Consider the following 18648-nt stretch of genomic DNA (forward strand, 5'->3'; position numbering starts at 1 on the left):
GCGCGGAAGCTTCGACATTTTATTCAATTGTTAGAGAAAGAAGACGATTCGTTGTATTGTGTCCTTGTCTGAATTCAGTTTTCCTCCTTCCGCACGAAGCGCGGAAGCTTTGACGTTTCATTTAATTATTACCCTAAATCCTTACTTGTCTGAAATCATTTTTGCCCATCCCACGCGTAGCGCGGAAGCTTTTACACGATCCGTTGTACCGTTCTTGTTTCGTCATAGCTTTGACAATTCATTAAATTATTAGAGAAAGAAGATGATCCGTTGTACCGTTTTTACTCTTAATCCTTGTCTAAATTCAGTTCCCCCCCCCCCCTCACGCGCGAAGCGCGGAAGCTTTGACGTTTCATTTAATCATTCGAGAAAGAATACGATTCGTTGTACCGTTCTCGACTCCTATTTCCTGTTTCGCCCCTCCCGCGCGAAGCGCAGAAGTAATGACGTTTCATTTAATTATTAGAGAAAGAAGCAATTCATTATACCGTTCTCGACTCTGAATGCTTGATTGAACTCAGGGATGGGGAGGGGGGGGGGGTTAGAACACATTTTTTCTCTTTTTTATTCTTCTTCGTCTTATTCTGCTCCTTCTTTTCCTTCTTCTCCTTTTTCTTCTTCTTCATCTCTTTTTAATTATGATACGCAACTTTATGGAAAAAATACACAATTCATAAAAAGTAAAATATTTGAATGTAAATCTCTGTTGCATCATATTAATATGAAATAGTTTATCATCCTAAATTAACGGTTATAATATACGTCGGACATTATACTTTAGCGAAAAGATATAAACATGATGAAATCAAAGTAAGTAAGAATCCAGAGCGGGTGGGGGGGGGGGGGGGGGGAGAGAGAAAAGGAGAGACAAAAATATCATAATAATATAAAAATAACACAAATATTGAGACCATCAAGTCCGTATAGATGTAAGTTGTTTCTTTTTCCTTAACAATCAAACTTAAAGGATGATGAATATCAGATAAATCTAAAAGTATTTTGGTCGAAGGGTTTCATAGGTCTGTCATTTAATTTAGAAACTGCTCAACTAGCATTCAAATTAATCGTCACTTGTCGAGGGGTCATTTTTATCATTCAAATTAACACCTGTCATTCGTATTCAAGTTAGGAATGTTAGGGGTTAGAAATGCAACACAGTTTACAGTTTAAAAAAAATACAATTAAATGCATGAATTGCCGTTAGGGTCTTTTCTGTTATTTCATTTTTTAATTTTGAGGACAATGCATATGATTGTAGTCAGACATTAGGCAAAGAAGGGGGAAATCAAGGAATATGGCATTTTAGCACGGACATGTTCATATACCCCGGAAAAGTTGGGATACAAACATACCTACCCCAGTCACAATATTGTACCCTTTCTCCAAAATGAAATTGTGATAAACTTATGATGAAACACAAGACAAACAACTTCCTTACATGAAAATTTACAAAAATATTGAGACCATCAAGTCCGTAGATGTAAATCGTTTTTTTCTCAACAATCAAACTTCAAGGATGATGCATATCAGATAAAATCTAAAAGTATATAAAGTGTATAAATGCAATAAAATAAAATATGATGAAATACACATGGAAAAAAACAATCTTGAAAGAAAAAGAATTAGCTATAAAAAGTGTGTAATAAACGAGAAATGTATATTGACCATCAAATTAAATTATACAGTGCGTCCCAGAAAAAAACGAAACCGAGAATTATCGATGTTTTATCATAACTTAATCAAATCTATAAGTAATAAATGACACATATTTGGAAAGCTTAGATCCTCCTCTTTCATTTGATGCAACTCATTGTGATGCATATTTCACGCATGAGTGATTAAAATCAATTTGAAGAGAGAAAACCGAAAAGTCGCTTGGCGGGCGGTATCTGAATTTCAAAGAGAAAATCACATTTCTAGAAAGTTGGGTTTCTGCCCTTTCATATGACACCTCAATCAGGAAAAATGAGCAAGGAATGACAAAGTTCTGTTTGTTTAAAGTAGCCCTTACATTTTCATAATTTTAGCAAACAAATTCGTTTTCACTGCCTGCCGTAGCAAAAAGCAGAATTGACAAAAGACTTAACTCCGTTTCGTTGACAATCAGCCATGCATGAAGTCTTTCTTCTTCGGCTGATTGTCAACGAAACGGAGTTAAGTCCTTTGTTATTTTCGTTTGTTGATACGGCAGGCAGCCAGTGAAAACGAATTCGTTTAATCAAATTATGGAAATGCAAGCACTACTTTAAACAAACAGAACTTTATACAGTAGGTTTGCGGGTGCACTTACGACACTTACAAGCAGCAAACAGAACTTTGTTATTCCTAGCTCATTTTTCCTGGTTGAGGTGTCATATGAAAGGGCAGAAACTCAACTTTTAGAAATGTGATTTTCTGTTAGAAATTCAGATATCGTCCGCCAAATGACTTTTTGTTTTCCTCTCTTCAAATTGATTTTAATCACTCATGCGTGAAATATGCATTATTATGAGTTGCATCAAATGAAGGAGGAGGATCTAAGCTTTCCAAATATGTGTCATTTATCAATTATAATTGTGATTAAGTTATGATAAAACATCGATAATTCTCGGTTTCGTTTTATCTTGGACGCACTGTTTATATATATATATATATATATATAAATATCATGTGTATATCAATGTGATATATTGTATTCCATTGAGTGACTGTATGGTGTTGCATTTCCAGGTTTACAATTGTGAAGATAAAGAAAATCTGTCCGAGTATGAAATTTTTTGTTTAAATTAAAAAAAAGGATAAAATTAGCTGATATATTTTATAAACGTAAACTTTGATGAATTGAAAAGGGGTAGAAAATTTCAATCTGATCTTTTTAAAAATGAAAATAACGCTTTAAAGACGTGAAATTTAATTTTTCACTTTTTTACTAAAAATTGAACAAGGATTTGTTCATTTTGAAAAGATATACTGGTTCAGCCGAGTGGAATTAACTGCTATACGAATTTATCATGAGTCACGAAATATTAATTTGGTGACTCAGCTGATGCGGACCAGAAACGTACAAAAGTGCGCCTGGACGGTTACGCATGAGTGATTTCGGAAAACAAAGAGTCAGAAAATTAGGATAGAGGAAGGAACCCATATAGATATGGTTCAAAAGCACATAACTAGACGTTGTGGCGTGCGCCTGTAATCCAGCTAACAATGGAACTGATTCAGCCGAGGACGCAGGTTCGAAACTGAGTCACGTCTTTCAGATGGTGACGTTTAAATGTCGGTCCCCAGACGTAATTTGAAACACTTCTGTAATACTATATACACACGCATACAGAGTGCAATCCATACTAATATAATCATGCAGGGTATACAATGGCGTCTATAATCCCCCTCACTTGAAAGATTTTCATAATTACACGAACTTTATGCGATATCATCTTCATTATGCAAATGAGGTTAAGTTTTATATCTGTAAATACAAATTCCACCCAGATGCATCAATTTTGTGTTCTTTTCTTATTCCATAATTTCTAATGACGGATCTTCTAAGCAAGGGCAAAACATGTGTTAAAGCTCAGAGGCCTTTTATCAATGAGCGATTTTCGACCGTACGTTAGATGCCGTCAGTCGATCGTTTATTCGTCATTCAGCTCACATCGATCTGCTGCAGATCACCTATTCGTCAGCAATGACGAAATCAAATCTTGTTGTTATTGTAAAAGTCTATTTTTTAATTTTTTATTGTCCTCCGACATCATGTTATAAAACATTGGCAGAATACATGTTAACTCAAAATGAAATCAGTGGCAGACGAAAAGAAAAGCAGCAATGGTCAAGGCTACGTGGATGTATGACATTAGTTTATAACTGCGTCATTTTTTCTAACAATACCCCGCCCCCCCCCCCCCCCCCCCGCGCATTTTATTATACCGAATAAAGAATGATTTGCACGGGCGATTGGCTAGTATTTTCATAGTACTACTTATTTGATCTACCCGGCGGCCCTCAGACCACAAATCAAACCGACGTGGCCTTTAGCCATGATATCGAGCGGCCCGTGGGGGGTATTCTCATCGAATTCAGAATGGTCAGTCTGCCCTCGCTTTCAACAGCATGAAATGGTGATGCCAGGAGGTTATCAACAAGCATGGTGGATAAATTACAGTATAAAGTAAATGATAGACAGCTGGTTCAAGGTGTCTCAGTTTAAAAATGAAGCAATTGCATTAATTTTCTAAATCGCAATACATAGGTATGTTTAATTTTCTCCGATTGAAAGTGTGAAGGTGTCCCCCAAAACACCCGTGTATCTTAAATATGTAAACCTTATTCTTGATTATTCTGATTTTTTTCTCTTCATTGATACATAGGTCCTTCCTCATTTACCACGAAACCGATATGTCCAGACTCTGATATACCAGAACTTGGTAAGTAAATACATCAGTTAACGAAGACCATACGGGATTACAGAGGGAATATGGAACAGTGTGATTACATAAAAATAACAGGACTACAGGAGGGGGAAGGAATTTCGGACAGAGAGAAATTTTCAATATAAAGGGAAAGCGTGACAAAGTAAGTTCGGGGAAGAGTGAACGCGAGACAGAGGGGAAATGGGATAGACGTGAAAGAGAGATTACGGAATAGGAGCAATACGAGGACAGGAGGGATGCCGAATATTAAGAGAGTATGGGACAGAGGGGATACAGAGACAGAAGGAATAAAGGGCCAGAGGGAATACAGGGCCAGGGGACTACAGGGACAGAGGAAATCCTGGGACAGAGGGATTACAGGGCCAAAGGGACTACAGGGACATAGGGAATACAGGAACAGAGGGAATACAGGGACAGAGGGAATTATACTATAAGAGCAAATTTGCATTGCGTGAAAATCATGTATTTTACTAATGAGATATTAACAGATATGTGTTGAGTTATTTGGAAATTTCACGCATTTTTTTTATGTCTTTTACAAAAAATTGCTAGATCAGCCGCTCATTTTTTTTTCTTCATAAAATGTATCTATTCCGACCTATACATAAAGACAAGACTATCGAAAATGGTAACTATGCTTATTACTGATTAACGCATTAAAAATATGAAACTAAATATTTCGATAAATTACTTTTTTATCAAATGAAATACTTTGTGAATAAATTGTTTTCCTAAAGGTTTTTGACATAATGATACCACCATATATTTCCTGTTATACAGTTGGACAGAGAAAACCAAATTTGAACGAAACAACAACAGCCCACGCAGAGGAACACATTTTCGGACCCTCTGCGGGAAAAGTTCGGACCGCTGTAAAACGAGCCAATGAGATTCTTCTTAAGAAACTCGTCGATCCCAAGACTGGAAACATTAATCACGTTGATTGGCTCTTCGATCAAGTCCTTGACCCGGAGGCAATGCATATAAGCAATTATTGGTATCTTCCGGGTGGACATTGGAAACCAATGAATTGTTTACCGAAATGGAAGGTAAATATGGTTCTGATTTCTTAAGTGAGTTGTGTCGTTAAATATAAACTGACGACAGAGATGTCGATTTAAAAACTTCACCCCTTCATTATAAAATTTTCTTTTATTAACATTTTCATTCCAGTTCTATGGCAGTTTATATCTCCTCCTCTTCTTACGCTTATCTCACATACTAAACTCTATTTCTAAGATAGAATAGAAAAATTGGGACCTACTGATATCTTATAGACGGAGAACTAATCGCTCGTTTACAAGAGCGAGAGAATTAACATTCACAATAGTTTATAGTCGTGAAATGGAGTGGAGTGGATATTTGGTGCAAACTGTGCGTTTAAGAATCCGATGGCCGGGATAACTGAATAATTATATGTAAAGCATTTAGAAAAGCTATAATCCCGATTTATGATCTTTTGGTATTATTAAGATAAAACGATGGAGTAGGTGTTTAGTGGGAAAAGGGGGGTCGACACCATTTGCTCAGAAATATTTAAGATGTTCGTTCTCCCCCACCCCCATTTTGAATACAAAAATTAAAAAACCGAGAGTGAAAAAGTGTCTAAATGATGTTTTAAAGCTGCTCATAACTACCTACTCTAATTATATATTAAGTTTCAGTCGTTAACAAATAAACCCATCGATCATTCTAGTTGCATTACACATTACCGAACTAAATTAGATCCTTGAAAAACGTTCGATCAAAAGTATTTGCCCTTTTCTCACTTGAATGTTATACATTCCTTTTTGTCCGTTTAGGTTGCTATTTTGATACCATTTCGAGATCGCTTCGTTCATCTTCCAATTTTTCTGCAAAACCTGATACCGATGCTTCAGAAGCAGCTACTCGAATTCAGCTTCTTTGTTGTTGAGCAGGTCTGTATAGTCGTCATCTTTTATTTCATTGTATGCTCTGGTTTTAAAAGCGATGTCGATCTTTGAAGGGGAGGGGGTGTGCATTTGCAATTACCGAGAAGGGATTTCGGAATTACATAGAATTAGAGGCACTATGGTTTGTTGATGAAGGCTCTTGACTCTTATACGAGAGGCCCTGGATTCGATCCTTGCTCGGTGCTTAGACCCTTGGGCAAGGTGTTTTACTCACGTTTGTCCTTCTTGATCCAGGTGTATCAAATGGCTAGCAATACTGGGGGTATTGATAATTGTAGGCATTCAGGAAGAACAGTATTTATGCTGATGATACTTTTCTAGGTAAATAATGTAATGATATTACATTAGTCTAAAGTTAATAGCGCCACCTTGTGATGATATATGTGACATGGACTACAACGATGTATGGATGCTACCGTGCGAGTCTCACGTACTGATAAGTATGTATCAAGTAATAAAGTTACATTCGAGCTTAACTAGATGTTAAGCATGATTATTACATGATGTCAAAAGTGAAAGTGACTGTTGATGGAATACCTGTGCCAGGCGCGTACGCAGGATTTTTTCAAGGGGGGGGGGGGGGGGGGGGGGGGGGGTCTGGAAATTTGAAAATTTGAAAAAAATTTCCGTTGGGGGGTGGGGGGATGAGGTCACCTTCTTTAGGTCAGCCATGGGAATATTTTTTTTTTAAAATTAAAACAAAAGAAAAGAAAAAAAAAAAGGGGGGGGGGTTAATAGGTTTTTTTAGGTGGGTTTACACACGAAAAAATACCAAAGGGGGGGGGGGGGTGAACCCCCTGCGTACGCGCCTGACCTGTGCTATCAAGTATGATCTTTAGCGAATTTCAGGAAGGGAAACTCCACGATTTTGGCGTGGCCGGATACAACATCCATAAAACGGTCTATTGAATAATGTACAGGTAGTGACCAGTTACTACAGGGAACTTTAATTCAGCAAGAGGTTTGAATAACCAGTGGAGTGGAGCATTTGAAGCCTCCATCACCCTTAGATTTGGAAGCTAGGAATCTTCCTCATGTATGGTAGCTATGGAGGGAAGAATTTGAGCTTTACACTGACCTGTCTGTCACAGCAGATGAAAAGAAAAAGGTAAAACTTTTTCAATACCTGGTAGGAGCAAAGGGTAGAGAGCTGTTCAAGACACTAAAGATAGAGTCAACCCCTAGTACTGAAGAGTCTCCAGAAGCACATGAAGTTACTTTAAAGGCGGTGTTAGATGCCTTTGAGAAACACTGCAATCCGCCCAAGAATGAAACTGTTGATCGATACAAATTTTCATGCGCCAGCAAGTTGGTGGTGAAACACTGGAGCAGTACGTGACAGAGTTGAAGTTGCTAGCAGCGAACTGTAATTTCAATGATCTCCGGGATTCTCTGATTCGTGACAGAATCATTTTTGGCATCCAGGATGGGCTGAGAACGAGATTACTGCGTGAGTCTGAATTAATGCTCGATAAATGTCTTCAAATTTGCAGAGCAGAAGTATTGTCGAAGGAGTGGATGACAGCGTTCGACAAAGGTCAGTCCCAGGATGTACACGCAGTTCAGAAGTTGAAGCCAAACATGAGTGGTAAGACTGTCCAGCAGTGCAAGTACAGAGGTAAATCTCAAGTTGCTGACAAGAATAAGTGTCCAGCATATGGCAGAACATGCAACAAATGCCAGAAGGAGAATCACTTTGCAAATGTTTGCAAAACATCACTATCCAAACCAGAACAGTAGGGCAGAAATGGTAACAAGTCAGTTCATGCTGTTGATGCTGAAGAAGAAATGCAGGACTTCTTCGTTGACGTCATTCAGTCATCAAAGAGCTCAGATGACTGGTTAATTGATTTGAAATTTGGCTCCGTGAAAGTGCGATTCAAAGTGGACACAGGTGCCCAGTGTAACGCCATACCAGCGATGGTACAACAACAGTTGAAATCGCCTATGCGGAGTTCATTTTCAAGGCTGGTGGTGTACTCGGAGCATATAATACATCCAGTAGGCAAGACAACGCTCCTCTGTGAACATAAGAACAGGTTTTATAACTTAGAGTGTCAGGTTGTTGATAAGCAAACGCTACCGATATTGGGACTTAAATCCAGCGAAGAACTTGGTTTGATCAAGAGGGTCGATAGAGTCGATGCAGCACAGGATACTGATAGTATCAAAGAGAGATATGCGGATCTATTTCATGGGTTAGGTTGCATGCCAGGTATACATAAGATCAAGGTCAGAGATGATGCTGTCCCCATGATCCATGCTCCTCGACGGCTACCTGTTGCGCTCCGAGAGAAGGTCAAAGATGAGCTGAAGAGAATGGAAAATCTGAAAGTCATTGAGAAGGTGACAAAACCAACTGCTTGGGTTAGCAGCATGGTCACAGTCGCCAAGAAGAACAGCGACAAAGTGAGAATTTGCCTTGACCCGAAAGAACTGAACCAAGCCATAGAGAGGGAGCACTTTCCCATGAAGACTATCGAGGAGGTAGTATCGAGTATCTCCGATGTCAGAGTATTCAGTACACTCGATGCCAATTGTGGATACAGGCAGGTGAGGCTGGATAATCTGTGTACCTTTAATACGCCATTTGGAAGGTATAAGTATACCAGAATGTCCTTTGGTATCAACTCCGCTCCTGAAATATTCCAAAGAACAATGACACAGATGTTGGAAGACATGGAAGGTGTAGATGTTGTGATGGATGACATCCTGATATGGGGCAAAACAAGGAAAGAATATGATCAACACCTAGAAGTTGTGTTCAAGAGGCTGCAAGAGAACAATGTAAGACTAAATGAAAGCAAATGCAAAATCGCAGTAGATGAGGTAAAGTACATTGGTCACTTGCTGACTGCTGATGGCCTGAAACCTGACATGATGAAAGTAGAAGCAGTCAAAAACATGAAGCAGCCTACAAACAAGAAAGAAATGCAGAGGTATCTTGGAATGATAAATTATCTTGGCAAGGTTATTTCTAACTTGTCAGAGGTGACTGCACCTCTGATGAAGCTCTTGGTGAAAGAGAATGACTGGCAGTGGCAGCAAGAGTAGACTGGATCTTTCGAGAATTTGCAGAAACTGGTAACAAAAGCTCCCATACTGCAATACTATGACCTACAAGTGCCAGTTGTAGTAAATGTAGATGCATCGCAGAACGGCGTAGGAGCAGTACTCCTTCAGAATGAGAAACCTGTCGCCTATGCATCCAATGCCTTCACTGAATGTGAGACACGATATGCCCAAATAGAAAAAGAACTGGCAGCTGTGGTGTATGGAGTTGAGAAATTTCACTAGTAGTTTGTGGTAGAGTCAGACCACAAACCACTGGAGTCGATCATGAAAAAGCCTCTTGCGGATATTCCACCACGTCTACAGAGAATGCTGCTGAAACTCCAGAAGTATGATTGTACTTTGCAGTACAAGAAAGGCACTGAGATGTACGTTGCTGATGCTCTGAGCAGAGACTTCATCCCAGAGAGTGAAGACGACGAGGAGAGCCAAGACATACCAGTATGCATGGTAGACTATCTTCCAATGTCTCCAGCTAGACTAGATGAGCTGCAGAAAGAAACTCTAGCAGACCCTGTGTTATGTAAGCTGATGGAAAGAGTCAAAGAAGGCTGGCCAGAGAGACGTCAAGATGTAGAAGCAGAAATAAGGCAATACTGGCAGTTCAAGGATGAGATCACTACTGAGTGTGACATGATCTTCAAAATGCAGAAAGTAATCATACCATGATGAGGAAGCTGATGCTAGAAAAAACTCCATCAGAGTCACCAAGGAGTAGAAAAGACCAAGAGACTGGCAAGAGATGTGCTATACTGGCCAGGGATGAATGCTGAAATAGCAGAGACAGTTAAAAGAGGTGAGATTTGCAGCACACATAGAGCCAGTAACCAGAAAGAACCTATGCTTGGTCATGACATACCTGAGAGACCATGGCAAAAAGTTGGAAGTGATCTGTTTGAGTTTGCCGGGTCTACTTATCTCATCCTGGTAGACTTTTATTCCAACTACTTTGAAATCAACAAGCTGACAAGTACAACAAGTACAGCCGTGATAATAGTATTCAAGCAGCAGTTTGCACGACATGGCATACCTGAAGAGATAATATCAGATAATGGACCACAATATGCCAGTGCAGAATTCCAGCAGTTTTGTGTCAAGTATGGATTGAGACACACAACATCTTCTCTAACATACCCACAGTCAAATGGGAAAGCTGAAAAAGCTGTGCAGATAGCTAAAAGTCTCTTGAAGAAGTCGGCAAAACAAGGTGAAGATGTACATCTAGCTCTTTTGGCCTATAGAAACATGCCAGGAGACGGGCTGCCATCGCCTGTACAGATGCTGATGGGCAGAAGGACCAACACCATGCTACCCACTTCGAGTAGACTACTTGGACCACAACCTGTGCATCAAGAGCTCCTGCTGGAAAGGAAGAAGGAACTGCAAGAACGTCAAAAGCAGTTCTATGACAGGGGATCCAAAGATCTGACATCTTTACAACCTGGTGAGCGAGTCTTCTACCAAAATGGTAAGGTGTGGAAACCAGCCGTCGTCATCGAGAAATACAAATCACCTCGCTCTTACATCGTCGAAAGTGAAGGAGGGAGTCGCTATCGTCGAAATAGACGTCATTTTATAAAGTGGAGTCACTTTTGCAATTTTCATATCCTCTGGAAAAGTACTCGTCAAGATAGATAGGTTCATTAAGTAACTTAAAGGCTTAAATAAAAACCTTCGCACCATCTTTTCGAAATTTAGCTAGAATCATGTCTTACCCAGTACTTTTTATTACATTCAACTTACGTAACTCTTTTGAAAACAAATTGTTCACTGATTGGTAATAACTCGAAGCTGTTTTCACGTACACCTTTTATTTCGTTAAACTCACAAATACAAAATTGTCTACGCTGAAAAGGGTCTTTGGAAGGGGTGTTTTTCTACTAATTTGGCAGCCACATTTGTGAAATGATAATTGAATTTATTAGCGATGGCCATCTTATCATGACATAATTCCCTATCAATTGTAATGACAGATTCTTGTTCTTTTCGCTTCTTATTTTTAATCCTAAGCTCTTTAGATGCTGCCAAACCCTTTTCGAATCTTGTTTATTTTCTTCTATCTTGTTTTGTAAGTAATCGAGTTTAGCCCTTTTCACCTTTCTTTGGACCATATTTCTTAATACTCTGTATCTTTTATAGAGTGTTTCCTCTTTTACTCTTTTCCTCATTTTTTGTATACTATATTTTTCTCTTAAATTAGAGAAAGAATATCTTTAGTCACCCAAGTTTCTGATCTTTGTTTTATTCTAATCCGTTTCCGTTTTAGTGGCGCTAATCTAAATAAAATCTTATCTTATCTCATCGTATCTATCATATTCAAATTTGAGATAAAAACATGTTGAAATATTGACCATGCCTCATTTACATTTGTACAGTCAGTTATTCGTGACCAATCAACAACAGATAGTTGAAGATTAAAAGTCTCTTCTGTATATTTTTTCATGGGTCTGATATCATTAGTCCTGTGATGACCTATAGGCAGTCTAATATTTTTTCCGTGTACAGAAAGTATAAAGAATGGTCGCTAATACCTAGATCAATAACACCACTTTGACTTATTTTGTTTTCTTTGCTACAACCAACATGATCCAATAGAGAAGAACCTGTAGGTGTAACGCGTGTTGCCTCTTTAATAAGTTGACTGAACCTGTGAAGACTCAACAAGTCAATATATTTTTTAGCCAGTGGCGATTTGTGTAGAAGACAAATATTCATGTCTCCTAAAAAAAAGCCATCGTTGTTTAAAGTATTATAACTAAGAGTATTGGACAATTTCTCGATAATAATAACAGAACGCCATAAACAATTGATTTTAATCTTGGTATAAGCAAATTTATCCACATGGATTCCTTATCTCCAGTACTTATAGCATCCATAATATTAAATGCAATATCATTTCTGATATAGAAACATACACCACCTCCAGAGCTAGAGGATCGATCATGGCGTATGATTTTATATCCGTTTATTTCAATTTCTTCATCGTTTATGGAGTTAACCATGTTTCAGTGAAAGCAATAATAGACGGCCTTTTTCTTTAATTTTTTTTTTAAAGTTCCGATACGTTGTTTAGGTGTAAAAAATGAAGACCTTTAACATTAAACTTGTCTTCAAATTCTTGATAAAGAGAAGTGTTTTCATCTCTGAGGTTTGGCTGAATTATTTTTGCTATCGAAAACATGCATTTGTCATACTTCATCTATGTACGTCTCTCTTTAATACGACTATGCGGTGTCGTGAAAAGACAAATTAATTTTAAACAACATGCTGTACAGACAACTAGAAAATTGTGTTTAAAAATGAATGGTTCATTGTATAACACAATTATCTCTTTGCTAGAGAAAAAATAGGTTTTCTTTCCACTATTGTGATAAAACTTGATTTTTATTCTCTCTCTCTCTCTATCTCTCTCTCTCTATTTTGTCCAGGCTAATCAGGAACTCTTCAACCGCGCGATGCTCATGAACGTCGGGTTCCTCGAATCACTTAACTTTACCGACTACGATTGCTTCATCATCCATGACGTCGACCATGTACCCATCGATGACCATAATTATTACGGCTGTTCCAGAATGCCCAGACATTTCATTTCCGGGGATGATTACCGGAATTACAAGTAAAGAAATGTTACACTTCGGTGAATAAATTTTAAAGTGGGCCAGCGGTCAGCTCTTTCAGTCTTTAAATAAACTGACAATAATAATCGAATCGCATTTAAAAAAAATGAATCTAACATTATTTGGCGACACTTGCTCCGAGTTTACTTTCGTCATTTAGAGTCAGAGTTATAGGTTGCAGTGGCGGATCCAGGGGGGGGCCGAAACGGCCGCGGCCCCCCCTATTGGGGGCGCAAAAAAAAGGAAGAAAAGAAGGAAAAAAAAGGAGAAGAGGAGAAGAAAAAAGGAGAAGAGAAAAGAAAGGAGAAGGGAAAAGAAAAAGGAAGAGAAGAGAAAAGAGAAAAGAAAAGATAAAGAAGAAAGCCCAACTCCCCCCTCCCCCTCCCTCCCACTCCGGGGTCGGAGGGACCGAATTTGTGTTCCAAAATTTCCGATAAAGAGTTACTTTTCACGCAACAAAGTCCTGCCCGTAATACACAAAAATCCGGCCCGTACTGACTTACACCGGAGGTAGAGGGGTGCTTTCAAACAGAGGGAACATACATGTGCTACCCTATAGTAAGTGGGTGGGGGGGGGGGATTCGGTGAGAAAGGGGGAAAGACAAGGAAATGGCGCTAAGTGACAGTAACGACGAATAAGGGAGAACTGTAATCGGGAGATTTGGGGTCATTCCAGAAGGTTTGGCAAACGTTATTGAATAGAGGGGGCCGGGCCGGCCGCATAAAATCTCGAGCCGCGGATTCAAAGTTAAACGTAAAAAACAGCCCTCTGCGCTACAAAGGTCATCACTCTTTAGTGAGAAATTTGAAAAGGGCACAATATTTTGGATGTCTTTTAAATAGAAGCTATATACTCAACAGTCAAATTTTAAATTAACGGTTGGGCCGCTTCATTACTCTTATTTTGCCCTTGATTTGAATTCAGCTCATACCAACTCGCTCGTGTTTGTATTTGAACTCATGTTGGTAGTAATCATGGACAGGGGCGGCAGTCCTGGGCCCGATAGGGAGACACGTCCCCAGGAAATTTAGAAATATAGCTTGAAAGAAATATAGCGGAATTTTCTAGAATGCATAATTTCAACATTGCAAAATCTTGCTTGGTTGCTACGCCCCGGCCCTCGCCCGATAACACAAAACTATGATATGACGCTCCCGGCCGTGATTTATCCATGGTTAGTGCAATAGATCTTTTCTCCCTTTCATTTCTACTAACCTAATTGTGTGCTATCACAATCATGATTGTTTCATTTCCCCTTTAAATCAGGCGCGTAGCCAGGGGCGGTAGGGACAGGAAGAGGATGCATAGGACGAAAAAGGAGCAGACAAAGAAAAAAAAAAATTCTGACAAGTCGAGTACGGTACAACGAATCGTCTTCTTTCTCTAATAATTATATGTAATGTCAAAGCTTCCGCGCTTCGCTCGGGAGGGGGGGCAACTGAAATCAGACAAGGAATGGTAAAACGAATCGTCTTCTTTGTCTAATAATTTAATGAAACGTCAGAAGTTTACGCGCTACGCGCGGGCGGGGAAAAAATGAATCCAGCCAAGGATTTAGAGTCGAGAATGGAACAACGATTAGTCTTCTTCCTCTAATAATGTAATGAACCGTCAAAGCTTACGCGCTACGCGCGGAGGGGGGAACTGAATTCAGACAAGGATTAAGAGTCGAGAATGGTACAAAGAATCGTCTCCTTTCCCCTTATAATTTAATGAAACGACAAAGCTTCCGCGCTTCGCGCGGGAGGGGGGGGGGGGGGCGGAACTCAATTCAGACAAGGATTAAGAGTTACGAATCGTCTTCTTTCTCTAATAATTTAATGAAACGTCAAAGCTTCCGCACTTCGCGCGGGAGGGGGGGGGCACTCAATTCAGACAAGGATAAAGAGTCGAGGACGGTACAAAGAATCGTCTTCTTTCTCTAATAATTTAATGAAACGTCAAAGCTTCCGCGCTTCGCGCGGGAGGGGGAAAACTGAATTCAAACAAGAATTAAGAGACGAGAATGGTACAACGAATCATCTTTCTCTAATAATTTCATTAAACTATGAAAGGCCAAAGTTTCCTTGCTTCGCGCGGGAGGCGGGGGGGGGGGGCTGAATTCAGTCAAGTAATAAGAGTCGAGAATGGTACAACAAATCTTCTTCTTTCTCTAATAATTAATGAAACGTCAAAGCTTCCGCGCTTCGCGCGGGAGGGGGAAAACTGAATTCAAACAAGAATTAAGAGACGAGAATGGTACAACGATTCGTCTTCTTCCTCTAATAATTTAATAAACCGTCAAAGCTTACGCGCTACGCGCGGGCGGGGGAAAACTGAATTGAGACAAGGATAAAGAGTCGAGGACGGTACAAAGAATCGTCTCCTTTCCCTTATAATTTAATGAAACGCCAAAGCTTCCGCGCTTCGCGCGGGAGGGGGGGGGGGGGGAACTTAGTTCAGAGAAGGATTAAGGGTCGAAAATGGAACAACGAATCATCGTTCTCAAATAATTTCATTAAACTATGAAAAGCCTAAGTTTCCGTGCTTCGCGCGGGAGGCGGGGGGGGGGGGCTGAATTCAGTCAAGTAATAAGAGTCGAGAATGGTACAACAAATCTTCTTTTTTCTCTAATAATTAATGAAAGCTAGGCCAAAGCTTTGAAAAGCCAAAGCTTCCGCGCTTCGCGCGGGCGGGAGGAAACTGAATTCAGACAAGGATTAAGAGTGGAGAATGGTACAACAAATCGTCTCCCTTCTCTAGTAACAATTAATGAAGGGTCAAAGCTTCCGCGCTTCGCGCGTAATGGAGGGGGGGGGGACAGCGAGCTGTCCGAATATGAGTTTTGATATCTTTTTTCGTTTATTTTGGTGATAAATAACACTTTCACAAATTATTGTTGCTCGCTCGCTTCGCTCACTATTTCGAATTGTGAAACCAGAAAATTACTTTCCGGGCAAGAGGCTATAGCCCCCCCCCCCCCCCGATGAAAATGTCAAAAATTCTACCGGTATCGTGCTTCTAATATGACCTTGTCAGTATTGGTATGTTGAGTTGAAAAAATGGTCTGCGCAATTTTCAAATTTCCGGCCCCCCCTATTGGAAAATCCTGGATCCGCGCCTGGGTTGTGATCGGGTTTAGACTTTAGAGGTTCGGTTTAGGGTTGAGCATATAATGTATTGGGTCCTGTGTTGAAGTTTGGAATTCGATAAGAGTTAGATATTGATCTTGGCGCAATCACCACCAGATCATGTGTTGTACTCCTTTCAAAAAGTGACGATTCCAAAGTGTACAAAATATCATGGACCCTCACAAACACGCAGTCCCTCCATATTGTCCATAATAGTCCTGGAAACTATCTTTGTAAGCGTTATTTTAACATTTGTAAGTTTTTTTTGTATAATCGTTAAAGCGTGAGTGTTTTACTGCATTTCCTATTATCTAAACCTATTGCGTTAACCTTTTTAAAAACAATTTCTGAATATGCTGTATAATCGCTTCGAGAATTTCGTAGATTTGCCATGTCACTGCATGCGTTATTACCTGCGTCAACCGAGCCATTGAAAACAATTGGTCTATATACGCCAGTGTTACTATTGATTTTGCAGTCTTTTATTTTCACTCACGCAGGCCCCCATCAAGCAAATGACGCCACGTGCGCAACGGGTATAATACATCGCTATTCTAATTATGTTCTAGATTACCGTATGCTGATTCCTTTGGAGGCGTCACTGGTTTTACTAAAGCTAACATCCGAAGCATCAACGGCTTTCCTAACGTTTACTGGGGGTGGGGTTGTGAGGATGATGAAATATTGCTAAGGGTCAAGGACGCTCGCCTCAAAATCACCCGCGATAAAGGACCAATCGGGTATTATAACGTCATTATGCATCATCACGAAGGCGCACCAAAGGGAAAGGACAGGTAGGCATTGTATTTGCTTTGGACGCAATCTGATTATGAATATTTCTTTATAGGCCTACTCAAACTTTCCATGCCTGCTTCTTGGAGGAATGACTCAAATACCCCCCTCCCTACTATAAACAGTTAGATATTAAATATTTTTAACCCTATAATTGCACAATAGATTACCCGAGTTTTTTTTTTTTTAATATTAAAAAAAACTTGCCTAAAGGTGGTCGGACACATATTATTACCAAAGTGTTTTGCATTTTCTCGACAGTTTACATACAGTCAAAAACCATACATGAATAATTATTTTATTAATTTTTGTAATATTACCCTCTTATACTTTTTAAGTGCCCCCTGGTCTAGCGTATATATGACGTATTTTATATATTTTGGCATTATAACCCGGGACATAACACATGCATTCTAGTGTATACTATAGATGCCGACATAGTTGACTATTGAATGGGATCATGGTAACCACTTTCCGGGGGTCTTAGATTTTAAGTGTGTTGTACCTGATGTCAAGCACTACGGAATTGCAATGCAAAGCTGCAATGAAATCATACCCGGTAATCAATGTTTTTGTTCTTTCCTCTGATTCTTCCTTCAGGAGAGCTCTTTTGGGCACATTCAAACGTCGAATCGGAATGGATGGATTGTCGAACATCGTTTATCCGACCCCCGTGTACGACCTCCATACTCTCTACACCAACGTCAGCGTCGACATCAAGAAGATCAAACCACATTATTGAATTGAATTGAATTGAATTGAACTTTATTTCATTCATCATAAAAACATCATAACAAACATATAAAATACAAAACATAGCGTACATATTAAAGAGAAACATTTACAATACAAATACAACAACAAAAATATATATGAATATGGAGACAGCTAGAAAAGCCAAAGGCTTTATTGGTCCTGCCACCAATCCGATTACCGACAAAATTAAGTGTCCAATATTTACAAATTCAACCCTATAAACCCGGGGACGAAGGCTAAATTATTTTTCCTATGGACTATCTATAGTACTTGCCTATGCGCAAAATGGTCAATTTCCTCGACGACATAAATATACGAATTATTTCTTCAATTTAGTCAGCATCATAGCTCTATGTATTAATGCAGGCGCGGAGCTAGGATCTTATTTTAGGGAGGGCGGTAGTGAGCAAGAGAATCACTTAAAAGCGCGCTCATTAGGGGGGTGTGGGTGATGGGCCTCCCGCGCAAAGCGCGGAAGCTTAGACGTTTCCTTAAATTATTAGGAAAAGAAGACGATTAATGTACCGTTTTCGACTGTTAATCCTTGACTGTATGAAGTTCACCCCCTCCCGCGCAAAGCGCGAAAGCTAAGATGTTTCATTAAATTATTATTAAATAAAGACGATTTGCTGTACCGTTCTCGACTGTTTATCCATATCAGAATTCAGTCCCCCCCCCTTCCCGCGCAAAGCGCGGAAGCTTTGACGTTTCATTAAATTATGAGAAAAAGCAGACGATTCGGTGTACTGTTCTCGACTCTTAATCCTTGTCTGAATTCATTTTTTCTTCTCCCGCGCGAAGCGTGGAAGCTTTGACGTTTTATTAAATTATGAGAAAAATCAGACGATTCGGTGTACTGTTCTCGACTCTCATTCCTTATCTGAATGTAGCTTCCCCTTCCCGCGCAAAGCGCGGAAGTTTTGACGTTTCATTAAATTATTAGAGAGGGAAGAC

The 18648-nt window shown here is 39.5% G+C and overlaps 1 protein-coding gene across 1 annotated transcript in view; it reads left to right on the top strand.

The window, feature by feature from the left end:
* Window positions 1-17925, top strand: part of LOC105439145 (beta-1,4-galactosyltransferase 5-like) — a 29144-nt gene extending 11219 nt beyond the window's left edge. The window contains exons 2-7 of the mRNA XM_030975943.1: window positions 4350-4406; window positions 5193-5461; window positions 6215-6331; window positions 12847-13034; window positions 16716-16940; window positions 17539-17925. Coding sequence (XP_030831803.1) covers window positions 4350-4406; window positions 5193-5461; window positions 6215-6331; window positions 12847-13034; window positions 16716-16940; window positions 17539-17680 — 998 coding nt within the window. The 3' untranslated portion in view covers window positions 17681-17925. The remainder of the gene's footprint in view (window positions 1-4349; window positions 4407-5192; window positions 5462-6214; window positions 6332-12846; window positions 13035-16715; window positions 16941-17538) is intronic.
* Window positions 17926-18648: the final 723 nt, after the last annotated feature.

The sequence above is a fragment of the Strongylocentrotus purpuratus genome, unplaced genomic scaffold (assembly GCF_000002235.5).
Source record: "Strongylocentrotus purpuratus isolate Spur 01 unplaced genomic scaffold, Spur_5.0 spur5_scaffold_8, whole genome shotgun sequence".
NCBI lineage: Eukaryota > Metazoa > Echinodermata > Echinoidea > Camarodonta > Strongylocentrotidae > Strongylocentrotus > Strongylocentrotus purpuratus.